At 40.4% G+C, this 25,665-nt stretch overlaps 1 protein-coding gene across 1 annotated transcript in view; it reads left to right on the top strand.

Annotated features, from left to right (window-relative positions):
* fgf11b (fibroblast growth factor 11b) overlaps positions 1-19,962 on the top strand; it is a 37,166-nt gene extending 17,204 nt beyond the window's left edge. Inside the window, exons 2-5 of the mRNA XM_004557336.3 lie at positions 5,647-5,757; positions 6,735-6,838; positions 18,802-19,000; positions 19,097-19,962. Of these exons, the coding sequence (XP_004557393.1) occupies positions 5,647-5,757; positions 6,735-6,838; positions 18,802-19,000; positions 19,097-19,233 (551 nt within the window). The 3' untranslated portion in view covers positions 19,234-19,962. The remainder of the gene's footprint in view (positions 1-5,646; positions 5,758-6,734; positions 6,839-18,801; positions 19,001-19,096) is intronic.
* The last annotated feature ends 5,703 nt before the right edge of the window (positions 19,963-25,665 follow it).

Below are 25,665 nucleotides of genomic sequence, written 5' to 3'. Positions count from 1 at the left end.
GTTCTCCTCTCGTAGCAAAGTCCACAAACTGGACAAATTTAGGAAGCACAGTCTTTAGGCACGCTTTGTTAAAGTCGCCGGCGACAATAAAAACCCCATCGGGGTGGGCAAGCTGTTGTTTGTTTATGGTGTTGAGCCAGAGGCTGAGAACCGTGCTAACGTTAGCATCCGGCGGTATATAAACAGCTATCACAATAACTACTGTAAACTCCCTCGGGATGTAAAAAGGTCTGCACGAGACTGCCAGAACCTCCAAATCAGGAGAACAGTGTGTGTGAATGATCCTGCTGTTACAACACCACTTGTTATGCACGTAAACACATAGCCCCCCTCCTCTGCTTTTACCTGAGTTGCTGTTTCTGTCATGCCGGTGTAGCGTGCGGCCTGCTAACTCGACTGCAGCGTCGGGAATCAGCGGGTGAAGCCACGTCTCCGTAATAAGAATAATGCTGCAGTTACGTGCAAAGCTTGTGTTGGCTATCTGTAGCTCCAATTCGTCAAGTTTGTGGGTGATGGATCTGGCGTTCGATAGGAAAAGGCTCGGAAGTGCTGGCCGGTGTGGATGTTTGCGTAGCCTAGCGTCTGAGCCCGACCGGCATCCCCTCTTCTGCTTTCTTTCCCTCCGTCGCCTTCTACGCTTGCTGGGCGGGCAGACCATCCACGGTGACTATATTTAAAACCTAGGTCAATTAGGTTCTGGCGACTGTAAGAGATGGCGGCGTTGCAAACATTCAAAAATATCCACATTAAAAGTAAAAACGAGCACCAAACTGGAGAGCTAAGAGCCGCTGCACCCGTGCGCGCCGCCATCTTGTTGTGATAGTGAGATAAAGTCAGATAAAGTCAGATGGCAAAAATGGCTGTTTATACACACCAGATAAATTAATAATAAATACATATATTTTTAATTTTTCTTCATTCCCATTGATTAACAAGTCTAGGAGGAGTTAGGGAACAGACACGTGTGCATTTGATACAATCATTATAGTAAGATATTTATTTAGTTTAAGCCTTTAATCTAAATTGTTCTATTTAAATGAAACAAAAATCTCTCAGTAGTGATGCTGGACAATGGGCAGAAAATAAGATTTTCAGGTGTTTCTAGTTGACTCTTTAACAAAGTGTTAAATGTTCTTTACATTTACAACACAGCTAGCTTATTTAAACAGGTCAACATCAGCATATCAGAGTTGTATAATAACGTAAACATAAACAGAGATAATAATGTAATAATGTTCCAGGAGATATTTTAAGATAAGATAAGATAAGATAAGATAAGATAAGATAAGATAAGATAAGATAAGATAAGATAACCTTTATTAGTCCCACACGTGGGAAATTTGTTTTGTCACAGCAGGAAGTGGACAGTGCAAAAGTTATGACGCAAAAATTAGAATACAATAAGAATAAATACAGTACACAGCTGTACAGAATAGAATAAAATAATATACTATATACAGTAGAATAAAATAGAATAAAAATATACAATAAGATAAAAATAGAATACGAATGCTATATACAACTGAGTAAAAATACAACGATGCCAGAAAAAGAGTATTGCACTTAGTGTTATTGCACATGTGTGGATATGTGTGTTTGATCAGTTGGAGTCTTTGTTGTACAGTCTGACAGCAGTGGGGAGGAAAGACCTGCAGAATCTTTCACCGTGGGTGCCGCAGCCTGCCACTGAAGGAGCTGCTCAGTGCTGTCAGAGTTTCCTGCATGGGGTGGGAGATGTTGTCCAACAGGGATGACAGCTTAGCCGCCATTCTCCTGTCACTCACCACCTCCACTGGGTCCAGAGGGCATCCTAGAACAGAGCTGGCCCTTCGGATCACCCTGTTCAGTCTCTTCCTGTCCCCAGCAGAGATGCTGCCGCCCCAGCAGACCACACCATAAAAGATAGCAGAAGCCACCACAGAGTCATAGAAGGTCTTCAGGAGTGGGCCCTCCACCCCAAACGACCTGAGTCTCCACAGCAGGTACAGCCTGCTCTGCCCTTTCCTGTAGAGGGCGTCTGAGTTATGAGTCCAGTCCAGTCTGTTGTTCAGATGAACACCAAGGTACCTGTAGCTGTCCACAGCCTCAATGTCCATACCCTGGATGTTCAGTGGTTGCAGTGGAGAATGCTTGTGCCTACTATGTTTTCTAACCAAAGATGTAAATGCTGCATGTGCATATTTGACACAATCCATATATATATATAAGTCTATAATCCGCATGGAGTAATATGAAGAATTTGTCTAACATGTTACTGTTGTCCTCTTTACATGATTTAGAAAGATATATTTATAAAATGAAAAAAAAAAAACAATAAAAATACATTTAAATGAATCTTCAATATCAAAGCCTATCCAAATCAGAAATGTGGACTTAAATAAATAAAATATAAATAATTTCAAAATAAAATGAAGGGAATTTTCCTGTATCTTCCACGTTTAATATGTAATGATAATATTCCCCATCTTTAATGAGCAAAATAAGAAAAATTATATTTAAAACATTTGTGACATCTGTAATCTTTCTTGAATAAACAATAAGTTCTTACTTTTACCGTTTGCTCAGATTTCTTCTCCTCATGATTTTGTGAATTTCATTCAGTTTGCTGTTTAAAAAGACTTCAGATTCCAATTTGCTTTAAATCCCAGTGATATATTACACTATCCCCTCTTTTTGGACGGTAAACACAACAACCTATTTGCCATTCTCACCATGTTGGTCTGAAAATCTAAATGTTTGGCCAAACTCCTCGTCTTCATTGTCCTTATGAAGTCTGCTTTTTTTTTTTTTTTTTAATCCCTGGCACAACCATCCTCTTTTTTTCCAGCTTATTTATTTGTCTCTCCAATCCATTAATACAACAAGCAACTACAATATGGCAATAGAAAACATATTTATTCCTTTTTACATAAGCCATTGGTGCCCTATAAAGAATTAGCTACCCAGTGAAATTCTTCATAAAGCCCTATTTCATCAATCTTAATATCGCGAGCCCACATAATCAGAGACCTCTTATTACCGGGAAGAATTCAGACACGAAAGACAGGACTATATCTCATCACTGTCGACATTTGTTGTGCGGATTTGGCCTCAGTTGCTCCACTAATCTTCTTTTGGTAAAAAAGAATTGAAAAGAAGAAACTGCACTACCTCAGCTTGAAAATAGCCAACCAAAAAACAACTAATCAGTTCAAGGCTGCAGCTAATTTGACTAATTAATTATTAATCAATGGATTACTTCCTTTATTAATTCATTCTTTTAAAAATATGACAAGAAAAAATATTCTGGGCCAAAGTCAGAGAGTGAGTGTCTATCTGCCTGAGTTTTAGACATACACTGTACATAAAGGATGCAAGAAGCAGTATTATTATGCACTATTGTATTCAATAAGATTTAAATGTGAGTGCAAATATTTGTCACCTGTCACCCTATGCTAGTTGGGATAAGCTCCAGCCCTCTTGTGACCCTGAATTGAATTTTTGCAACTGCTAAAATACTTGCCATTGGAAAGAACTGGAAGTTATAAGCTAACATGCTACTATAGAAGTTTAAGTCACTTCCATATTAGCTTCACTCTTTTTTTACAGAGTCTTTTATTCTAGAGCAGAAATATCTTTGAAGATCAAACAAATTTTTACCTAAAGATCCTTACATTTCTGCAGGGCCCATTATGTCAGCGTCTCACATCCTCACAAATGGTGACGTGTGCCAGAAATGGTGGGACATTTGGTTTAAACTGCGCTTTGAAGATACAAGAGTACGATTGAGCTGGTTTCTGCCAACATTTCAGTGACACACCATTGCAAAAGCTCTGAGATTCCCATATTACAAGAGGAAGATGTTGCAACAGCTGAGTTCCGACACATATCATTTAGGAGACTATTTCAGCAATCTGGTGCCTTGATCACCAGTATAAATGGTGATGGGACTGTGGTGACATCAGTGTTTTCACACGACGTGACCAATCCGCTGACCACAATGAACCCTCAGTGCAGCTGTGGTAAAATACAGCTGTCGTGTTCTTTCCTGGGAGCCTGCTCTCATTATGCTGGATCAAAATCTAATGTGTGCTGGTGCTGTGGTGAGGACTGTGGAGTCAGAGCCAGCTCTGCTAAGTGAAACATTAGTTTTAGTGCGCCTGACACCAAGCATGGGAGTTTTGATTGCAGCTATATTGCACAAGCTGTCTATTGAATTTCTGCCTAAATGTGCTTTTTTTCCCCCCCCTCTCCTGCACATACAGCTCTTCATGAAATGTCAGTGTCATCTCATTCACTGTTCCCTCGCTGTCCCTCTGCTCGCTTCTGTCCTCCCCGATCCTCCCATTTCCCTTTCTTTCTCTCTGTCTCTCATCTCTCTCTTTTGAATCTGCGGGGACAACTAATGAACGGCTTCCCTGCTCTGATTGGATGATGCATGATGTTATTAGGTGGGATGAAAGCAAATATAACTCAGAGGGTATGGAATGGAAAAGGAGAGGAAAGTGAGAGAGTGGAGACAGAGAAATGTTTTGACAGGAGGCTTTGAAAACAAAAGGACGTGCATGCGTGTAACAATGGGAGTAGGTCACAGTTTCACTGATGTTTCAGCCCTGGCACACTTCCTCTGGGAAATAGTCCTACAGATCTCATCCCTGTATCCTCTGCCTCGCTCAGGCTCCTCGCGCTATAGTGTGAAGAAGACGGGCAGATTGCGCAGTGCCCCAGGTCATTCCCAGAGGAGTGTGTGCGAGTGCATGTGAGGAGTATAGTGGAAGGGGAACTCCCAGATGGCCCTCCAGAGGCTCCATCATAAACTGCTCCTTTAACCATCTTTCATCTGCCTTATTAAAGCTGGAATGAAGGGGGCTGATCAGGTCACTAGTCCTGACTGAATAAAGCACTCTGCTACAAGCAAAATCAGGGGAAATGCAGGGTTATCCTTGTTGTTGGAGTAGCACGACATTAAGGTGCTGAGCTCAAAAGAGAAATCACAACAAAGAGCCTGGTGCTGCAGAGATTCAGTTTGTTAAATGGACACAGAGTAGGCTGTGGGGACTCCGCTCATGAAACATTCAGCTCCTCTAGTCAGTCACATTTAGCACCCAGTCCCCTTGAATATATTGTTTATTTAGCAAGAAGGAGACTGTGAAGTATCTCACTTTACTTTATTTGCTCATGGCACATGGCTAAAGAAGAACAGTGAAACAAACTATGCACTGTATATAAAAAAGATGGATGTTACCAGCATGACATCACCCACTGGTTTCCCTACAGAGAAATCACTGTCTTGTACAAAAAAATACATAGCCGTGTAATATTCTTACATGTTATTGCAAATTGCTTTAAGGTTGTACAAATATTCTTCTATTATAATATTAGAGATCTTCCACCGCCAATAAAAGTTTATAAATGTGTAATGCTGATGCCCAGTTGCCCTTCAGCATACATGATCATTTTAAATTAGTTCATAACAGAAAATCATTAAGGTTACGTCGCACATAAACCACATTCTAGCTTCATATAATACACTTCTTAATTTTTCTCATTGGTGCCTTTGTTTAAAATGACATATTTGACTAACCATTCGTTTTTTTTTCAGGGCCATTAAATTAGTAAATGTCACATCTGTCTAATGCCACGCTGCTTTCTGGTCCTCCCTTGCAGAGCCACAGCTGAAAGGCATCGTTACCCGGCTGTACAGCCAACATGGATACTACCTGCAGATGCAGCCTGATGGCACTGTCGACAGCACAAGGGATGAAAGCAGCTCATTTTGTGAGTATCAGTGTACAGATATCATGCTTATGTTGTAAGTTTTTAACAATTATTACAAATCTAGCCTCCAGCATTGCTTCTACCCACTTATATATATATATATATAAAACTGGAAAATGGAAATGCTCGTAATTTTTTTGCCAAAGTTAATGCTGTAAAGAACTTAACCGAACAACAGCAGGTGTCGTGCTGTGCTGTAAGGGCCTATGGCTGAAGAGTGGAGGAAAAAGTTAGGATTTTGTCAGCTCACCTGTCAAAATTGGTTCAATTAGGACTGTTATTTTTGTCTCTTAATAGGAAGCACATCATGTCGCAGTGCCTGTCAAACTTTGGCAATTTAGTGTGTTCGGCTCTCGTGCAGAAACGCTTGGATCACAGATTCTGATTGGATCTGCAGGTCACTATATGCACTTTATAAACCAGAGAGAGCAGTGACATATTACAACCGTTGAGACGATGTGAATGTTCGTCCTGACCTTTCGCAAACTAAATCTGGCCATCAGAGCGGAAACTATGCAGTGCTCTCTTATCATTTCTTTGTTTTTGACCTTCAAGAGTCAGACATAGGCCTTTTTTTAAAGCCGAAGTCTGAATGTGGCATTTTATTTACTCTCGATGTAACATTACTTCTTGGTGAACTGTTAACTAGCTTACTAGTGTATTTTACCAACACTGCGTTGCTGTCTTTACTCTAAGCTGCAGTTGGCATGGCAGAACATTTCCATTATTGTTCAGTTTTAGTGGCAGCACAAAGCTCAGTGAAGGTGACAGAGTGTTATGTTTCCATAAACATAAAGTAAGAGGTCACTGCATTTGGGCTTAAGAGAGAAACCGCAGGCAGCACTGACACTGGAGCCATTCACCCTGCAAATATGAATACAGAATAGCAGAATGTGTTGTGATATGGTATTGCAGTTTGATTTTCTGACTTTTTCCTTTCCTTCCTTCTCTATCTCTGACTTTATTTCCCAATTTAGCACAGTTCAACTTAATTCCAGTGGGGCTGCGGATTGTGGCAATTCAGGGGGCAAAGACAGGGTTGTACCTCGCCATGAATAGTGAAGGATACCTCTATACATCAGTAAGTATACCCATTAGGCTTATACAAACAAAATACTTCCATTTCATGACATATCTGAGATATGTTGCTGTGACACTAAATCCAAGATGATTGTTCTGCTTTTGGATTAGAATGCATCCATTCAGGTTTGGATAACAGCTGCGGGGTCCTGATATCTTTCCTACAGAAAAGCTAATGCCTACTCACATCACTGACAAGGAAATCAAAAAGGAGAAAACCAATCAGGGCGTTATCATCAACTGTCATATTGGATTTAGAGGTTCAGTTGTCTGTCACTTAGACTTCAGTTTACTGTCTCTTCTATTTCAGCATAATTTGCATGACATGGGTCTGATGATGTATACGTACATGCATCACAAACCTCGCAATGCATGTATATACAGAACTGTAAAAATGAGGGTAAATTCAAGATATGAGCCCACTTACCACAAAAGCTTGCATATTTTTTGATTCTTGCCTCGCTTATTTATTGCATTGAAAACATAAATTCAATTTTAAATCATTTTTCTAATTTATGAACTTAGAAAGGTGTAAAACAGAAATAAAGTAACAAAGAGTGAAAAGAACAATATATTAGTATGGGTATTAATATAAGTTGATGTATTACAGTTTGTAAAGCTATTTGAGCACACACTACTAAATAGGATGTCAATAAATAATGACAATTTTCTCCCTTTGGGTTGCATGGGGTTGGTCAACTAGATTGTGATCTTGTATGCTAAAGTAATCTTCAACGTCTTAATCACAGCTATGTAGATAAAAATATTCTTTAGCTATAAGTTCAAGCACTTCAGAAAGGACCTCACAAGTATGAATGGACCATTTTCCCTACTGCCATTAGTGTACAGATTACAATCATAAGGTGGTCGATGTCTGTTGTGACTGCAGTGAGCCCAGAACCAGAAAGTGGACACAGGAGATGAGTCCTGTCAAGCCTGGATAGTTTAGGAGGCAACTGACAAGTACTGGAATGCTAAGCAAAGTGTGGTTCTCACAGTAGCAGAAGCAAAAACTGAAGCCACAGAGCATGACTTTCAGTCAGCCTTGAGGTAATTCTAGCAAACTGTCAGGTGACACAAGGAGAAAAGCAGCTTCCAACTCACACTTTATTCAGTGGAGATGGAGAGCTGCTAACTTCAACAGAGGATATAGTCAGATAGTGGAGTACTTCGAGAATCTCTTCAATCCCACTGACACACCTTTTGTAGTGGAAAGAGAGACAGTGAAGTGAGAGGTCAGGAGGTAGTTAAAAAACATTTTGGTGGCAGGGCACTAGGGGTGGATGAGCTTCACGTTAAGTTTCTTCTGCATTGCAGCTATAAGGGGATCACACTACTCAGCTTGACCAGTAAGGTCTATGCCAGCATACCTCAGAGGAGAGTTCAACCATTAGATGAATCTTGGATTCTGGACAAATAATGTGGTTTTCATCCTGGTCATGATATTTGAGGGTGTATGGGCGATTGCTCAACCAGTCTACATGTGTTATGTGGACTGGGGTATCCTGCGGGGGATGCTTGTGGTGGTATTGGGTATCAGGACTGTTTTTGGTCCCTGTAAAACCATAGTAAGAGCTTGACTTTCATTGCCAGCAATAAGTTAGCTTGATTCTAAGTGGGCTTTAAATTCAACCAGGCCTTCTGTTTGTCACCGATTAAAAAGGGAAGGGAAAATTCAATAAAAAAAGTCTGTTTTGGGCTTTTTTATTTCTAGGTGCAGCCAAGGGGTGGAAGGTGTCGGGCTCAGTGGTTTCAGGTTCTCATCTCTGCTTTTTTGGCTTCACCGAGTAAATGACCTTCTGTTTGCACTGAGGTGATTTGCACCTATAAGTGTGAAGTGACTGGGATGAGAAATAGTGCCTCAAAGCAGGGTTTTGCTGTCAACTATCATTCATTGATTGTGATAGTAAGCGCAAGAACGATCCTTTCTGAGCATGCCTAGATATACAGCATTATTCTGGTCACTATTGTTGCCATTAAAATGTTCAGTCAGTCTATGGCTATACTGAACAAAGCTAAATAATTGCAAATATAGACATTGATACTAGACACCTTACAGATCATTTGTACCAAAACAATTTAACCTATCTTTATGCTGCAGTATTTTAAAAAACATTAATTTGGGGACTTTGATGTAATCATCTTCTTGTCCTAGTACAGCTAGAAAATAAACAGCTCTGGTCAAGTGAGTTATGCTAAACAGGTTACGCTACACATATTTTACTGAGATAGTTTATAATTCAGAAACATCTTTAGAACCTTTTAACTGTTGACGTTTTATTTTTTTTATTGCAACCAATAGAATATAATGAGTTCCGTACTTGAAACAGGGATAAAAGCCTGAGGTATGTCAAATTACACAAGAACTGGACTGAAAGTCAGAGGTACTTGGGTCTTAAGGAGTGATGAATCCAAGTTAAAAAAAAAATTGGTTCAAGTTGTTGTCAGTATGTACAGTGGAGGTCAGGAGAGTGGTACAACAGTGAGTATGTACAGCCATCAGTAAAACACGGTGGAGGCTTTGTCGTGTTTTGGGGATGAATTTCAGCCAGTGGTGCTGGGGATCTTGTCAAAACTAATAGAAATATGAAAGCAGAAAAGTTCCATCAGATTGTGATCCACCATGTAAAACCATCTGGAAAGTATCTGATGGCCAGCAGCACAAAAGTGGCCCCACTGATTTGCCTTCTGTAATGGAAGGAAAGTCTGGGAACAATAGGGAGTGACCTCAAGAGGCCAGACCTCAAGAGGCACCACAATGGTTGGTGGAACCCTTCAAGGACCACCACATCTCAAAAACTAGTGGTTCCTTTATTCAAGAAAGGGAACCAGAGAGTGTGCCCCAACTATTGGGGGATCATACTCCTCAGCCCACCTGGGAAGCTTCATGCCAGGATACTGGAGAGGATATTTAAGTGTATATCAGAGTTAGCCCCTCGAGTTTATGTGCCTTGTGACTTACAGAAGGCATTCAATCATGTCAATTGCATGGTAAAATAGCATCAGGAGCTCATTCATTTGGAGTACACCCACCATTCGACGGGTGTCTAACTTCAGTCCCTACTCCAAAACAGCTGAATCAAATGATTGGATTTTCTCTTCAGCATGCCATCATCTTTGGCAAAGGCCTGGTAACAAGCCATTCATTTGATTCAGGTGTATCGGAACAAGGATGCATCTAAAAGGTGCAGGGCAGTAGCTCTCGAGGACTGGAGTTGGACAGCCCTGCGCCATTTCTTCACATTGAAAAGAGCCAGTTGAGGTGGTTTGGAGATCTGATTTTGATGTCCAAACCACCTCCTTCTAGGTAAGGTGTTATGAGCATGTCCTACTGAGAGGAGGGCACACTGAGAGTTTAAATCTCTCGATTGGTTTAGAAATGCCTCAATATCCCCCGGTAGAGCTGGAAGAGGTCAAGTCATGTTTATTTCTATAGCATACTTAAAAACAATTGCTGTACATCTAAAACAATAGCCAAAGAGTGAGGTTGGGGTTACTCTGCTTAGACTGCTGCACCCCGCAACCTAAAGCCAGATATGCCACAGCAGATGGATGAATGAATGAACGGATGGATGGATGCTCTATTTACAAATTTCAATAGATTGCTACACCCTTTTCCAATTTTCCAAGTTATAATAAGAGATAGCTCAACACTTGTACAGTTCTGTAGTTTTTGCTCCATAGTAGTGAAATAAGTCATCAGATCCTTAACTGACGTAAAAGTAGCAATACCACACTGTGGCAATACTCCACAACAAAATAAATATCCTGTCAACTTAGAATATGTGAGGCAATGCTTAGTAGCAAAATACAACAATTTATTTTTCAGAAATGTGTCCCAGGTCTCTGTTTTATGTATATATTACATTTTACCACTTTAGATATTTAAGTATTTATTTGAAGTCATTTATATTCTTAAAAGTCGACCTTTCACTGTTTAAGAAAATAAAATGTTCAGGCTTTGAGACCAAGCATATACAGTACCAACTCATCTGGGAGTTTTAACTAAATAGTTTATACTTTAAGAAGTGAAGGAATGGACAAAAAGGGCAGATGGATAGTTCCAATGTCGTCTGTCTCAGAACACTTGACTCTTTCAGTCAGCACCTTGGACAGCTTTGGTGTCACTTCAAGAGGATAAAGTCTGATCAGCACTCTGGACAGTGCTTGCAATACTGCTTACATGCGATTAGTGTCAAATCACTTAACCATGGCTACATGCTTAAAAATTTATGACTACTACAGGAAATGTTGACTCTTTACACCTTACTGTGACAACTTTGTTTTCTATGAAATCCTGCATGAGATAAAAAAAAATACCAAGGTGATAAAGTTACATTTGTTGCTATAAATAACAAAGACCAGGTTATCTTAAAGTCACTAGAAAGTTAGACTGTGCACAGCTGATCATTTTTCACCTTGTGTCAATATCCTAGCTATGAAAAAGTACAAATATTGAATCACTCATGCACCCATTTGTAAAAACACATTTATTTATTCATGTATGTTGTATAACTAGGATCTTTTCTCTCTACTGGTTATATGTGCTGTTTTCAAGAACAGAAAATTACATGCAAAATCAGTGAATGCAAGTGTGCATCGATGCATATAAATGCGAGAGGACCATCTGTGCATAAAAGAGTCAAATCTTGAATATTGGCATATGGACTGCAACATCTCTTATTATCTTCTCAGCCCCTGATTAGCATGCATTAGACTTTGGTGCCTTTCCTCTGTGCGAAGAGGAGAGAAGGGATTTCCTCAGCAGCAGTCGATAGCTGTAGTACATCCCAAACTGACCTCTTTCGGAGAGATTCCTCTCTTTTACACACAGTTATGGGCTCATATAGGTGCAGTACAACAGAACATGATTTTCTTTTGGCCATAAAGCATGTTCTAATTTCTGAAACATTAGTAGTCTCATTTTATTTTATTTAATCTTAGTTCTTTGAGTGAGTGCATTTGGCAAATGTCTACACAACTTTGTGCTGTGTTTAAATGTAAATCATCTTTTTCATTTAAAAGATGCCAGATTTTTTTTTTTTACTCAGACAGCGTTCTATGTGATACATATGCTTTTGGCTGTCACAACAGAGCTGAGGTGGCTAACAGAGTGTTTTCTCACTGCTTGTTCTGCCACTTATGTTAGTTATTAGAAGGTTTTGCCTCTGCATGCTCAAGGGAAAATTTTCTCATGCCCCTGCCTCATGCATATACAGCAGTGTGTGGCTGTTGAGCCAGACTTGGAAAAAACAGAGGAAGGAAGTCAACAGTAGCGTTGTCTCAGACATAAATCTCAACCTGTGGGTGACAACAGGAAAAGGCTGGTTCCGATACAAAAATAGAGCTTCGCTTGTTCCTGCCCCATTTTATAATCTATGTGTTCTGGAAAAACTCCTCATGGACACTGAGAAAAAGAGAGAGAAACAGTGTGTGTGTATGTGCTACGGAGAGAGAGAGAGAGAATGAGAGGGAGGGAGAAAAGAGCTTGTGTTAGTGAAGGCTAACATGACCATCAACAAGCAAGTTTTGGCCAAAGATGTGCTGGTCAAAACTAGTCAGTACACACACACACACACACACACACATATATATATATATATGCAATTAAATAGTGTGGTGTCCAAGTCTTTTAATTAATTAAAAGATACTAAAGTATTGATGGGTGTGTTTAGAACAGACCGGCACCAAAAGAGACGAAACATAGACAGACACAGGAAAGGGAGAAGAATAGTGAAGAAGGTATTGATGAAAACCTGTGTCCTTCTTATTCTTTTTCATGAAAGGATTACATTGAGATGCAGGACAGCACCACTGCTTGATAGCATCGCTTTTATCACAGGACAGGGGAAAATGTGGACATTAGAAAAAGCAGCAGGGAGAATAATTGGCCAGAGCCAAAGAAAAGAGGCAGAGTGCAGAAATGTAACAATAAAGCAGGACATTTTTCCAAGGCAGCCAATTAGGAGCACTTAGGAAAGGCAAAAATCCTATTCTTTGTGATGGATTCATGAGCCGGCCTGTACCGTGGCTCTCCTACCAAAATAGTCAGGATACATTATCCGATTTGCTACTGTATGGAATAGGGCTGCCACGATTTGTCGACTAGTCACGATTACGTCGACTATCAAAAGCGTCGACGACTGATTTAATAGTCGACGCGTCGTTTGAAGCTTTGTAAGATCACAAAAGACGCAGGAATAAGTGGCAGGATTTAAGAGTGTAATAACGGACTGAAACAGAAGATGGCAGCATTGCATGTACAAGGATGTCAGCTACCGTTAAACCCCGAAGAAGAAGAAGAAGCAGCTGTGTCCCAGAATTCATAGCGCGGCCCAGCGCAGTTTCCAACCATGGCAGCAGCTGGTTAGTTTTAATGTTACTCTTATTATTCTTTCTGGGTCACAAAATAAACGTTTAACATATTTTCAGGCGAGAATGTAGCTGTGTAAACCTCAAATATCTGCTCAGTTTATCAGGACACCACATATTTTCAAAAGCGCTCCGACGTTTTCGGAGACATCTGTTACCCACTAGCTCGTTAGCGAGCCGGGGGCTAGGCTCACTAGCGCCGTGAGAACACCGGACTCCCCGCAAATCGTTTTCAAACCCACTGCCGTCTTTCGCTACTCAGGTTAAATATATATGAGTCACTTAGATAACTTAAAATGTTATTGTTTGGCTTTTTTTTTTAGTATTTTATTTGTTCCTGAGTAAATCAGTTTGGCTGAGATTAAAGTTATAGTTTAATCACAGCTGAATAAACGTCAAGCAGACAGCTGATTATCAGAAGTGTGAGATGCTGGAGAATTTACTCCAGTGTCCTGTTATATTTTAGATAGCAAGGAGTTCATTAAACTTCACCGAAACAATCTGCAAATTTCATTAAAATTTAATAAACTATCATCTTGTCTTTATTTTTAGTTAGCACAGACCTTAAACACTTAAAGCTGTAAGCTAATGATAGTTATATGAGCAGATGCTGCTGGTGCAATAAGCTGTAGTTTTACGTCCAATGGATGATGATCTGATTAGTCGACTAATCGCAAAAATAATCGGTGACTAGTCGACTATCAAAATGATCGTTTGTGGCAGCCCTAGTATGGAATAGCTATTAACCACAGTGCTGCGTCCCAGAATATTTAAAGCAGAGGGTTTTCTGATAAAGGCAGCGGGCAGTGCGGAACAGTCACCGCTGTCGCCGACGGTGGAAGAAGGGAATGTCAGCGACAGCTCCACTCTCAGCAGCATTATATTGACAAGGGACTTCCAGCTATCAATCAGCACTGCAGAGCCACGAGTCTCAGCACATTATCATCCACTCTATTCTTGTCATGTGAGCTTCATTTCTCCCCGGACTGCATTAGGGACAGATCATACATGTGTGGTGCTAGACAGTATTCTCATCCTCTCTGAATCCCTCTTAATAAGCTTCTGTAGTCTACTGACTTATGTAACTCGTCGTGTCATAGTGCATCCACATCTGGCTTGACAAACAACATCAGCAACATGCCCAGCTGGGGAGGGGGAGGTGGAAGGCTTCCTGAACGCAGAGAGCATGTATGTGTGTGTACTAGGTGAATGTTGCATGGATGAGCTTTACATTTCATGTTGTCATGTGAGTGGGCTGCTGCAGCAGTGATGCAGAACTATGGGAATGTGGTGGGATTACTGGAGCTGGGCACATTTCACAGTTTCCCATAGATTACACAAGGAGTTGATGGGCCGGTTAATAGATGCAGGAAGCCTGCATGACACTATGACCCCTGCTGTCTAAATGGGGAACTGCAAATGTTTTAACATGATAAATGCAAATGATGTTTTGGTTTACAGAAATAGAGCTATATTTTCAGGGGCATCAGTTCTGATTTCATGCTTGTACATGCATGATGAAATTAAAGTGAACAAGATATTACATATCATGCATGGAATTACTCTCTCTAATTAGTCACAACCTCACTCCTGTCCCCTATATCCTAATTATCTGCAGGGTAAGATTAGGGAACTCTGCCCTGTGAGTGTGTGAGTGTGGCTTGATGCACTTCCAGAGTATGGTCGTGGTGGAGAGCAAAGCTTACTGAAGCAGGCAGAACAGATGTAATCACACACAAGGAATGAGGAAGGAGGTTGCGTGTGTGGGCGGGGAAGGTCTGGATGATACTCTGCATCATAAAAAGGTTCTACCCATCTTAGGAATTCTCCGCACGGACCCTACATATTATCTTTCTCATCTGCTTTCATTTGCATTAATTTTTTGGCTTGCGACACATGAAGAGGGAAGCTAGCTAGCCAAGTCTCCGAATAAGTCACGGTTAAAGAAGGAGATTTTTTTTTCGTTTTCAGTCCAAGTACCCACCACTTAGATGGAAATATTCCCTCATTGCTCTTTAAAATGTGCAACGCTCCACACATCATTAGCAATAATTCATCTGCAGACGTTGGTGGCTTGAGTGATGTTGTCAGTGGGAGCGGAAACTATTGTTTTGCTAGGGTCTAAAGGTTACCTCAAGGTGAGTTTGAGAGATGGCGATAATTACAGTAACATATTTGTATCCATTAGGGAGAGCAATAGAAGCCACTGCAGTAGGTCATCATCAAAAATCCTTGTATTATAAGGACATTTTTTTACTGTCCTGCCTGCTCTCGCAGAATGGTTTTTCTTTAGATCTTCTGAGACTACTTGAATGAAGTACAGAAAACACGAGTTCTATCATTAGACTAATTTCAGGGGCGTGATTATGAAGGGTAATTATAGGATGACTTGGGAGAGGGGTTATCACTGGTGTCATTTCAGAGGTTGAACTAAGGGGCATTGCGCTGTAGTAATGGGTTCTGTTTCCAGAGGAATGTGAGTGTTAGATTGTGGGGTGCTGATGACTAAAGCCCTTGTCAGCTCAGCGTGCGCTCCTTTTGGTCCTGGGGGATAATAGGGATCTCCCTTTCTCTCAGTTCTTAATCTCCTTTATTACCCACCAACCCCTCTGTCCTCTCTGAGTGATCTTCTGCTTTCTTTCCTGTCTCCCCTACCTTTCCCCTTCTGTCTCCCGCACTTCCCACCCCCTTGCTCTCTGGTCTGATTAATAATGAATGAAGCAGATCATCTATCGATCCCATCCTCTGTGTTAGCACAGCAGAAGATATCAAACCTGTCAGTGGATCTTAAAATAGCTCTGCAATGTGGTGGTAGCAGGAGTGTTTGTTGAGTTAAGGGTAGAAGCTTATTTTCATATGGTAGGAAGGTGGCAGTGAAATGGACATGAACATTGGTGGAGCAGTGGGTCAGAAATAAATGGAGGGAGGACACACAGTCCTGAAATACCTTGCTAAAGGATAAAACTCCCCTATAAAGCAGAAAGTTGATGATCTGTGATAAGTTTGAAACTGAAGGTCTCTTATGTCTCTTTATTAAAACGTGTCTACGCCAAGTTTGATGCTACTGTTTGTCCCGAGTCTCAGAAATTCTCCACTCAGCCATTTCTGGCCTGCTGCTCTCACTTAATCAATCCAACAGATTGGCTTTGCTCTCTGACAGGGGACAGACTCTGTCCAGACCCTGATGGAGACTAAGAGTGATGTATATCTGTCACAATTGGTTAATCTCACCAGCCAACATTATGCAGTGTTCAGTAGCCCTTACACTGAGTACAGAGAGAGGGAAAGTGCTGCAGGGACATGATCACTTACAAAGAATGGTTTAACTGTTGGACATGATCCAAGTTCTTCTAATTTGATTTTCTGTTGTCTATACACATTTGGCCAGTCACGGACAATTGGCATTACATGAGAGTGGCCTATATTAATAATCTCATTTAGGGGATTGCAGGGTGAAAGATCTTTCTGTTGTTTAATTTGAGTCTGGAAAAAACCAACAAAAAAAACCCAAACATGTATCGTAAATATAAATGTAATACTAGTTTGTGACCCTTAAAATCTAGTTTGTTTTCAACCTGTTTTTCTAAGATTTAGAGGTCCTATAGATGTGAACTTTCTCACACCTCAGCGTTGACTCTGCCCAAAAAAATGTTTTGTTTTAAGTCAATTCATTAATTTGGGCCACTGAGAAACCACCCCTTGGTTTGTCTGTGAAGGTTCTCAGTCATCCAGGTCATCGTAGTCAAAGGAGCTTGCAAAGAAAAGCGTCTGGACTTCTTTAAGTTACTTGAAGACGTTTCACCTCTCATCCGAGAAGCTTCTTCAGTTCTAAGGTCAAATGGTGGAGAGTCCCAGATATAAACCTAGTGGGAGTAACCTAGTGGGTTACTCCCACTAGGTTTATATCTGGAAACGTCTTCAAGTAACTTAAAGAAGTCCAGACGCTTTTCTTTGCAAGCTCCTTTGACCACCCCTTGGTTTAAATGCTCAACTTTGGTATTTTGGCTGTGCCGTTTCTTTGCTTGTTTCTGCTGTAGCTAATGCTAGCAATTGCTAGGTAGCGTGTTATAGCCATTATGTTCTATGCTCAAGAAATGGCACTCACTATATGTCAAAAAGAAAATGCTATATTGTTGTCACAACAGGTTAAATTTAACTACAGAAACAAAAACTATTTCCACCGGGCCTTTAACTAAGGATGTTATTGGCAACTAGTCTTCTAATTGTCGAAAAAGATACAAAATCCTGAGAAAAGATTTGAAGGTGAGCATGCTTTAAAAATACAAAATTAAATATTGGTCAAATGAGTATTCAGTCTGCATTTTAAGAGCTGAAACTGTTAAACACGTTTATCGTTATGTCCCAGTCTAGCTGTCCCCAGGCGCAAAAGGGTGTCCCCATCCCTGTCCCCAAAGCCAGACCTAATAGCTAATATAACGTTACCGTTGCTAGAAGTGTCGCTGAAATGTGCAGAACTTCAGATTAGTTTGGCCTCTGCAGTGCTAGCAGCTGTAGCGTTAGCTTCTTCCATGCTGGCGTTCACGTCCCAGTACAGAATATAGTTACACTTGACTTCACTGATTTTTATTGTATTTTTTTAAATGAAATTCAGCCATTTACTTTACATCATGTTACAACATCTAATTACAAAGAGAGCAAAAAAGAGGGTTTAAAGAGAGGCGGTGGTGCAGCCATTTGTCAGGGCTGAAATTTTGGGTAGCGGATTGTGGCTTCGTAACATCTTTTAACTAGTAACTGCCACTGTACATTGATAAAAAAAAGAATAATAATTTTAACCAACTGCAGTTGGGTAATTTCCACATAGGTGTCTACTTTTTGGAAACTGTGGTGTTTGGCTCTGCAATGGGCGTCTCTGTCTATGTAACTTTTATTTAACCAGGAAACACATTAAAAACAACTTCTTATGCATGTCATAATTATAAGCTTAACACAAATTAAATGCGGTATGCATGTCATAACCAATTATGGCATACATATTGCAGAAACAGTGATTCCAAACACTGGTAAACTTTACCAGTATTATCCTCACCCCTATAATCATCCCAGGCTCAGCATATTGTGATGTCTCCGAAGCAGTTCCTGCACTTTGATGTCATTTATATGTACACACAGCAATGTATGTGTGCACACTGTGTGTTGGTGTCATTGTTTAGGTGTCTTTCATCTTCTTTTTCCATCTATGCATTTTCCCTTTGGGTAGTTGTTATGTTTAGCAGAGATGTTAATGCTTTTTCTCACATCTATATTATAGTCTGCACCTTTTCTTGCTGTTCTTAAAAGACCGGAACATCCACGCTCTCAAAGAAACACAAGTTCAGATCTAATTCTATCCTTCCTTTCCCTCCGGAAACAGCCACCTCATTAATGTGTTTCACAGTATGCATCCCATATTTTTCTTTTTGTTTTTTTTCTGTTTCCTTTTTAGTCTGGGCTGACATGCAGTGTAGTCCAAGTTCAAAGACTTGCGATAATTTAGAAATATTCTCATCACATTTGCAGATTACTTTTTCTTGTTATGTTCAGTTTGACAATATGAATGCAATTCTTCTCCTATTCCATATCTCGTTTCAGGAGCACTTCACTCCTGAGTGCAGGTTCAAAGAGAGCGTGTTTGAGAACTACTACGTTACGTACTCCTCCATGCTCTATCGGCAGACCCAGTCTGGCCGCTCCTGGTATATCGGTATCAACCGTGACGGTCAGGTCATGAAGGGCAACCGGGTAAAGAAGACCAAGGGAGCGGCACACTTCCTGCCTAAAGTTATAGAGGGTATATTTAAAAAAAACTATACTGAAATAGTTTATTTCTCAGTTATTAATCATTAACCTAAATTGCTAACTGACGACTCCTATCTTTGTTACACAGTTGCAATGTATAAGGAGCCATCGCTACACGAGCTAGTCAGTGAGCCAGTGAGCCCACCTCGGAAGACGGTGAAGACATCAGATTCGCCGTCCCTAAAGAATGGACAGAAAGAAGCTCCCAAGGCTGAGGCCTCATAGCACAGGAGAATGAGGGTGGGACAAAGGGTAGCAGTGACACTTGAAACAAAGTTGCCCACTATGCACTGAGGGTGGCTGGGGGAATGGTGCTCAGCGGCCACCTCATTCCAGAAGTGCACTCCAAGATGCTGAGGGATAAAGAGTCAGCAGTCCATCAGCAGCCAAGAAGACCTAAGAGAGGAGTCCCCCCTCACCTGAAACCAGTGAAAGGAAAGCCCAGGGTCTGAGCCAGAACTCCTACCACCGCCACCCCACCCTTTCTCCCAGTGTCACTTCTTTCTGTACCTGTTGTGATTTGCTTACGTGCAGCCCCATTTATTTCTCCGTCAGGATCAAGCTTCTTTGTCTGCTGACAGTTTCATCTTTTCTCATATGCCTTCCCCATCATCAGCTCTATTGTACTGTATAGTCACCACACACACACACACACACATCCAGCACTGACTCCGCAGGATAATCCTCACCCATGGGCTCCCTCTTGAGCCCTAAAGTTGGTGACAGTGTGGCTCAGCCAGCTTTCCACCCACCATCTGCCTACCAGCTAATCACTAAGGTCAACTAAAGCTCAAAGTGAGATGATATGGCTTAGAGACGAAAGAAATCTGCAGGAAGCTTGGGTCGGGTCAGGTCAGCAGCAACTAAAAACGAATCCTTTTCCTCTTTTGTTTGCTTTCTTTGCTAGCTGTGATAATAACCGGATGATGCTAAAAACCTTATATTGAATAAGCAGAGAGGTGGGGATGGTTGCTTCAGTCCTGCTGGAGATAAGAAAGCGGAATATTTGAATTTCACAACAAATGCTATAAAGTTCAGGAGCAAGGAACTGCTTGGTGTAGGTGTAAGCAGTGGTTCCCAGTAAAATAAATTAATAACCTGAAGCAGCTACTCTTCTTGGGAAGATGAGCCATAAAATATAATTTACTTTCATGTATTTTTGTTTTTGTTTTTCCAGACTCTAATGGAAAGGGTCAAAAGGCTTGAGCAATATTTATACCAGCAAAATCAAAAACAGGGGCAGCATAAGTAAGTGAGACAGTGCATGACACCCTCTTTCTACTGCAGTAATCTCTAACGGGTGATCGCTAATTATGGCGCTCGCTCATTAAAGGCTACAAATGAAACAACTGGCTCATATTTTAAACCCAGGGTGGATCAGTCACCTGAAAAAGCACGCCAGTGTACACTTTGCTCGGCATCTGCTGTCAGAGTAAAGCCAGGTTTGAAGCCCAACATCAAAGCCGAAGGAGCCTCTGAGTTGGAGCACTTGTTATTCTGAGGATGTCTGGCAGCTTATCCACTCACTAGCTTTATCAAATCACCTTGGAAGAATTGCCCTCAAAAATGTAGTTGTCTGAGTGAACGTCTTGCTGTGATTGTATTTTAACCCCCTTATGTCGCTGTCTTTTAGAGTATAAATGTGAGGTAAGATTCTATGTGAATGAGTGCATGCACAGAGGATAGAAAGAGAAACTGTGGGTAACCTCTACTATGTCCTTCAGACACAGCACAATGTCTTTGACATGTCTGTGTCGTGGAATAGGTGATACTTTGTACCACTCATCACATCTTTTGTGTGATGTGTATATATTTTAAATGAATGAGTGTCCTCAAAGGAATCTTCATTAAATGTAACTTTTTTTTTAGTTTCAATTAACCGGTATTTTGATTGCATCGAGACTGAACTGCATGCAATTTTAGAATTGTATGCAACTGACCTGATACAAGGTGTCTAAATGGGAGATGTCAGGGATATTTCAGTAATGGCTGCTGTTGGGTGCTGTCTGCTCTGGTAAGTCACTGAGGGGAAAAACAAATGTCACCATAATGTTCAGTCAAAGTGAATGGTGCATGGATACTACCAACAAACACAGACAGCGTTAAGTCCCTTGCTATGACAGGAAAGAGCAATGTTGGGAGATGGGGAAGCCAAACGGGAAAAAAAAATGCCTATTAGATGGCTGCTAAAAATTCCCCGATAATTCTAGGAATTTCTGTGCATTGGCAATAGAGTTTAATTTGAATGGTCACATAATGTGCAAATGTGCAGACATGCTACAGAAAGTGAAATAGAGGCTTTACGAATGTGCCGTATTGAGGGTGAAAAGTAAGTCGGAAATTGTGTGCGGAATTGTAAAGAAGTCATCACACGGTGGAGGTTATTTAGGAAGAGTGACGGATTAGGAGGTGTATTCTTGAGGAATGTTGATAAGGAATGTGTGCAGTAAAGTAAGCAAGAATTTTGGCAGGATTGCGCGCGGCATGTGGGTATGATAATGAATGTGAGACAAAGAGGCACTGTGTGCTATTTAGGACAGAGGGTCTATGGAGGAAATTAGTTGGAGGGCTTTTCATTTTTTTATCAAGTCTTTCATTTTTCTGGGCTTTTCCAGAGGGAGCTTCACTCAGTTTAAATTTGGATATTTTGTCCTTGCATTGCAGACCTACAAATATCTATTTTGGAAACCCAATGTTCTGCCTCTCGGAGGAGTCTGGTACAGCCTTGTATGGGTTCTAACCATGCATTACTAACTACTGCATGATATAAATGTGTCTGCACAGCAGGCAGCACACGATTTTGAATTCTGAAGTTGATCACAAGTTCACTCTATGAAAGGGAAGTACTTGAAGCCCAACGCAGTGAATGACTGACAGGAAAGGAATGAGATGTAATAGCTTTTTTTTTTTTTTTTTTACCAGACTTGCAACTAATAGGAACTTTAAAAACACAAAAGAGTATAAAAATGTATATTTCTGAAGCTCCAGTTCATTTTTTAAAGAAGATTTTAAGAAATAACCCTCAGCACCCTCTGTCGCTTGATCCAAATTCTTCCGTAGATTCCTTAGTCCCAAAAGCCAATCAGTCCTCACCTCTGTAGTAATGACGAATGCCACAGTAAGTTGTCTGATGGTGATACTGCAAGTAGACAGCCTAGATCAGAGAATGTCAGGTCTGACGTGAAATGAAGAACAAAGTTGAATGCTTTACCAGAGGGGCTAAATGGAAAAGTATGGCTTTATGGCCATGAAGCAATGTTCTGCAATGTAGAAGTTAAGCAATGCAGCTGTTAAGTGAAACTAGTCATGCTCTTGAATGGAAAAGTTAGGAGAGGAAAAAGACATGGTGGTCCTAAAAGTAGAAAAGCTGTTAAGAGGATCTTTGTTATTGTAGTTTAAAGTCTGAATTGTTCTGCTTTGCAAGTGAGAATACATTTATGAATACAGGTCTCGCAAAGCTAACAGTAAGGTGGTGACATGGAAAATTTAAAAAAAAAAAAATGTTATAGTCTGCGTGCCCACACATGAGAGGTTTAAAGTCGTAATCCCTATCCCACACAGATCCCTTAACAGAGTACCTACAGCCCATTAAGTTTCTTCTCAACATCACATTGCCTGTGTAGGTGTGCATACCTTTAGTGTCTTTATAAGGTCTCTGTGTGTGAGTGTGTGTATCTATGACTAACAGTATGGTAAGACAAGACAGAGAGGCGAGAAAAAAGAAAGGGCATGAGACTGAAACAATGATCGATAGACTCAATAAAACGCAAACGAAAAAAACATCAACCCTGCAATAGGTGCAAAAATCTCCCCAAGGTCTGCCAAAGACAGGGAAATCCATTTGATCATGATGAACTCAGAGGGCTGTTGTTTGATTTCAACCTGTAAACTCAACAAAGGAGCCACATGGACAACCCCCGGTGGAGGAGGCTTTTACACTGGATGATGAATAAATAGTTTTCTCTCATTTTGGAACAGTGTGAGCATCAGTAGCCGTAGTCTGCTTCGAGACACACATCTGCGAAAAGTAAACCAGTTAAACCAAAGGTAAACTGAACCTTAGAAGCAGCAGTTTTACTGCACTGTACAATAACTAACCAACATCCAGGGAATTCTTTGCAGCAAACCCTGGTAACATTTCATTTGACATGCGCAAAAACAAAACGGCCTTTTCAGGCATAGCATTTATCCATGCGCTACACAAATTCAATCTGAGCCATGCACCTTTTTGAGTTTTACATTTTACAAAATCTATTTTACCTGCATGCAGGATTTTCTTATTGCTTTCTAATGAACACTAATGATCCTCAAAAATCCACAAAACCGTGAACCAACTTAACCTGCATTCACAGTACAGAAATGTGCGCCATGGAGTTTGTCAAATTAAAGGGAAAAATTATGTTTAACTAGCACCCTCTAATGGATGTAGTTGGTTGCTAAGAGGCAGAATTTTTAATCAGGGGCAGAAAGCCACAGTGCTGAAGGCATAACTTCAAGATTTTTTTTTCCTTCCACAGAATTTTAATAAGATGGCAATATATCATGACATTTGGCTGTTTGCATCATACCCTAATGTGGTTATAATGTGCTCGTCGTGGGTTCCTAATGTGGTTTTGATGCCACCGCCTTGCTATGCTGTAAGTTTAAATAGTCAAAATGCAGCATCTCACTGAATTTGATTAATGCTATCCCAATGAATTATTTTATCTATTACAACTCACAAACAATCACTAATGGTACATGACAGTGGTCCATACACAAGAGATTTAATATAAATTGGATAACACAATATGCACACCATTATAAAATACAGTTTTCTAAAAATCCTTTCCCTCTTGCATAACCTAAGTGGGGTTCAAACTGATGGATCTCATTTTTGAAGGCAGTTGTGCCAACTAAATACCTCAAAAACCATCCTAAATAAATTATAAATCAGTCCTGGAATTACAGCAGTACAAAATGGATGTGTGCCACGCTCGCTGTTCCAAGCGTTTTAAATATTCAAAACAGGACACTAACAGAAATTGAGTCTTGGCTGCAACATTGTTTTTTTAATAGTTCTTTCTGAATAAGGATTTGTTTAATGTGCAGAATGCACAAAGCCAAATATGCTGAACCTGTGGAGTATGCTGATATTTCTGCTGTTTCAGTGAGTGAATGGCATCTTTCAGGAATGCCTGAGTATGTGAGGAATCTACACAGGGTAGCAGACTGCTTCCAGACAACAGAAGTCGTCTGGATGGTTTATATGTGCAGGATGCTGTCAGTTTACATATATGTTAATACTAACAAATATTGTATATCTGATCTACTAACACATATTTTCATTTTCTTAAAACTGTACTAACTGTGTTAATGTTGTACTCTTTTTTTTACTGCCTTTCTGTTGTTATACCTTTTCATGTTTTTCGTTGATGTTGTTTTTATGAAGAATTGTTCCTATTTGGTTGGACTTGCTCGGTTTTATTTGTTGTATTTGCTCAGCACTGTTGAACTTACACCGATGGGGAAACTTCCCCCAAAAAGAATCTCACTGTGTGACCGAGTCAGAAAGATAAAATAAAAACAGCAGAACAGTTTCTAAAGCCAAAACGTGTTCAGCAATGACCTTGGTGGCATCAGACTTACGGTCACACGAGTCTTCCAGACGGTTTCCCACTCTTGTTCTTACAGACTCTTAACTTCTCTCTCTCAAACTGATCTCGTTGTCTTCCAAAAAACAAACAAACACTTTAAAAAATGAAAAAGATAAAGAAGCCATAAATAACACTTGGCCTTGGCACCGATTATCCACAGAGGGCAGGCCTGACTCCTCAGGCACCTCCCGAGTGTCACCAGGGATTTAAACACGGACTCCTTGCACTAAGAGCCCAAAGAAGCAGCAGAAGCAGGGACGTTCTGGCTTTTCTGGATATGCCAAGAAGCAGCAAAGCAGGAGTAAAGACCAGCAATATGCAACCAGAACTACCAGCCTGCACTCAAGGAGGGGAAACAAATCTAACACGCTAACTGCACTCACAACTTGCAGGCTATAATGACAGTCTGCAATAAGAATTACTGACATGGGTTGTTTTTTTTCTTAATTTTGTGGTTTTTGCAAAGCATGCATACTTTAATGTTCTTTGGCTCCTTACGGATGACTCCCTCTCAGTATTGACAGACACGTGCCCTCAATTCACCCTCTCTCCATGATTGCCATCAGACCTGTGTACATTTCTACAATAACTCCTACATGAAATGAAAGGAGATGTCTTATTCTGATATAATATTCAATAAAATAACATATATTTGTATGATTATAAGCAATGTTCTCTGATTTTTCTGTGTGATTTCTTTTTGTCTCAGCTTCCTTCTAAATCTTTCTTAAAGGCATTAGCTAGTAACAAAATGAGTTTCCCCTTTAATGCGCTGTAGGACATTAACATTTTTCCTTTCCTTTATTTGTCCTTGCAGTCACATTGCTTTTATTATTCCATAGTCTGATCTATGTAATGTCAAAAAAATACATAAAGTAAAAAATGTTTTTGAGCCAAGTTACAATTATGTTAGAAATAAAGAAGTATCTCATTGTTTTTTTTTAAATGTAGGTCAGAGTTGAGCTACGGGAGACAAATAACAGAGGGTGGCAGCTCAGGATGAATCAGCTGACCTGCCCCT

The sequence above is a fragment of the Maylandia zebra genome, linkage group LG10 (assembly GCF_041146795.1).
Source record: "Maylandia zebra isolate NMK-2024a linkage group LG10, Mzebra_GT3a, whole genome shotgun sequence".
Classification (NCBI taxonomy): Eukaryota; Metazoa; Chordata; class Actinopteri; order Cichliformes; family Cichlidae; genus Maylandia; species Maylandia zebra.
The sequence above is the reverse complement of the archived record's forward strand: the minus strand, read 5'-3'. Positions and strand labels throughout refer to the sequence as shown.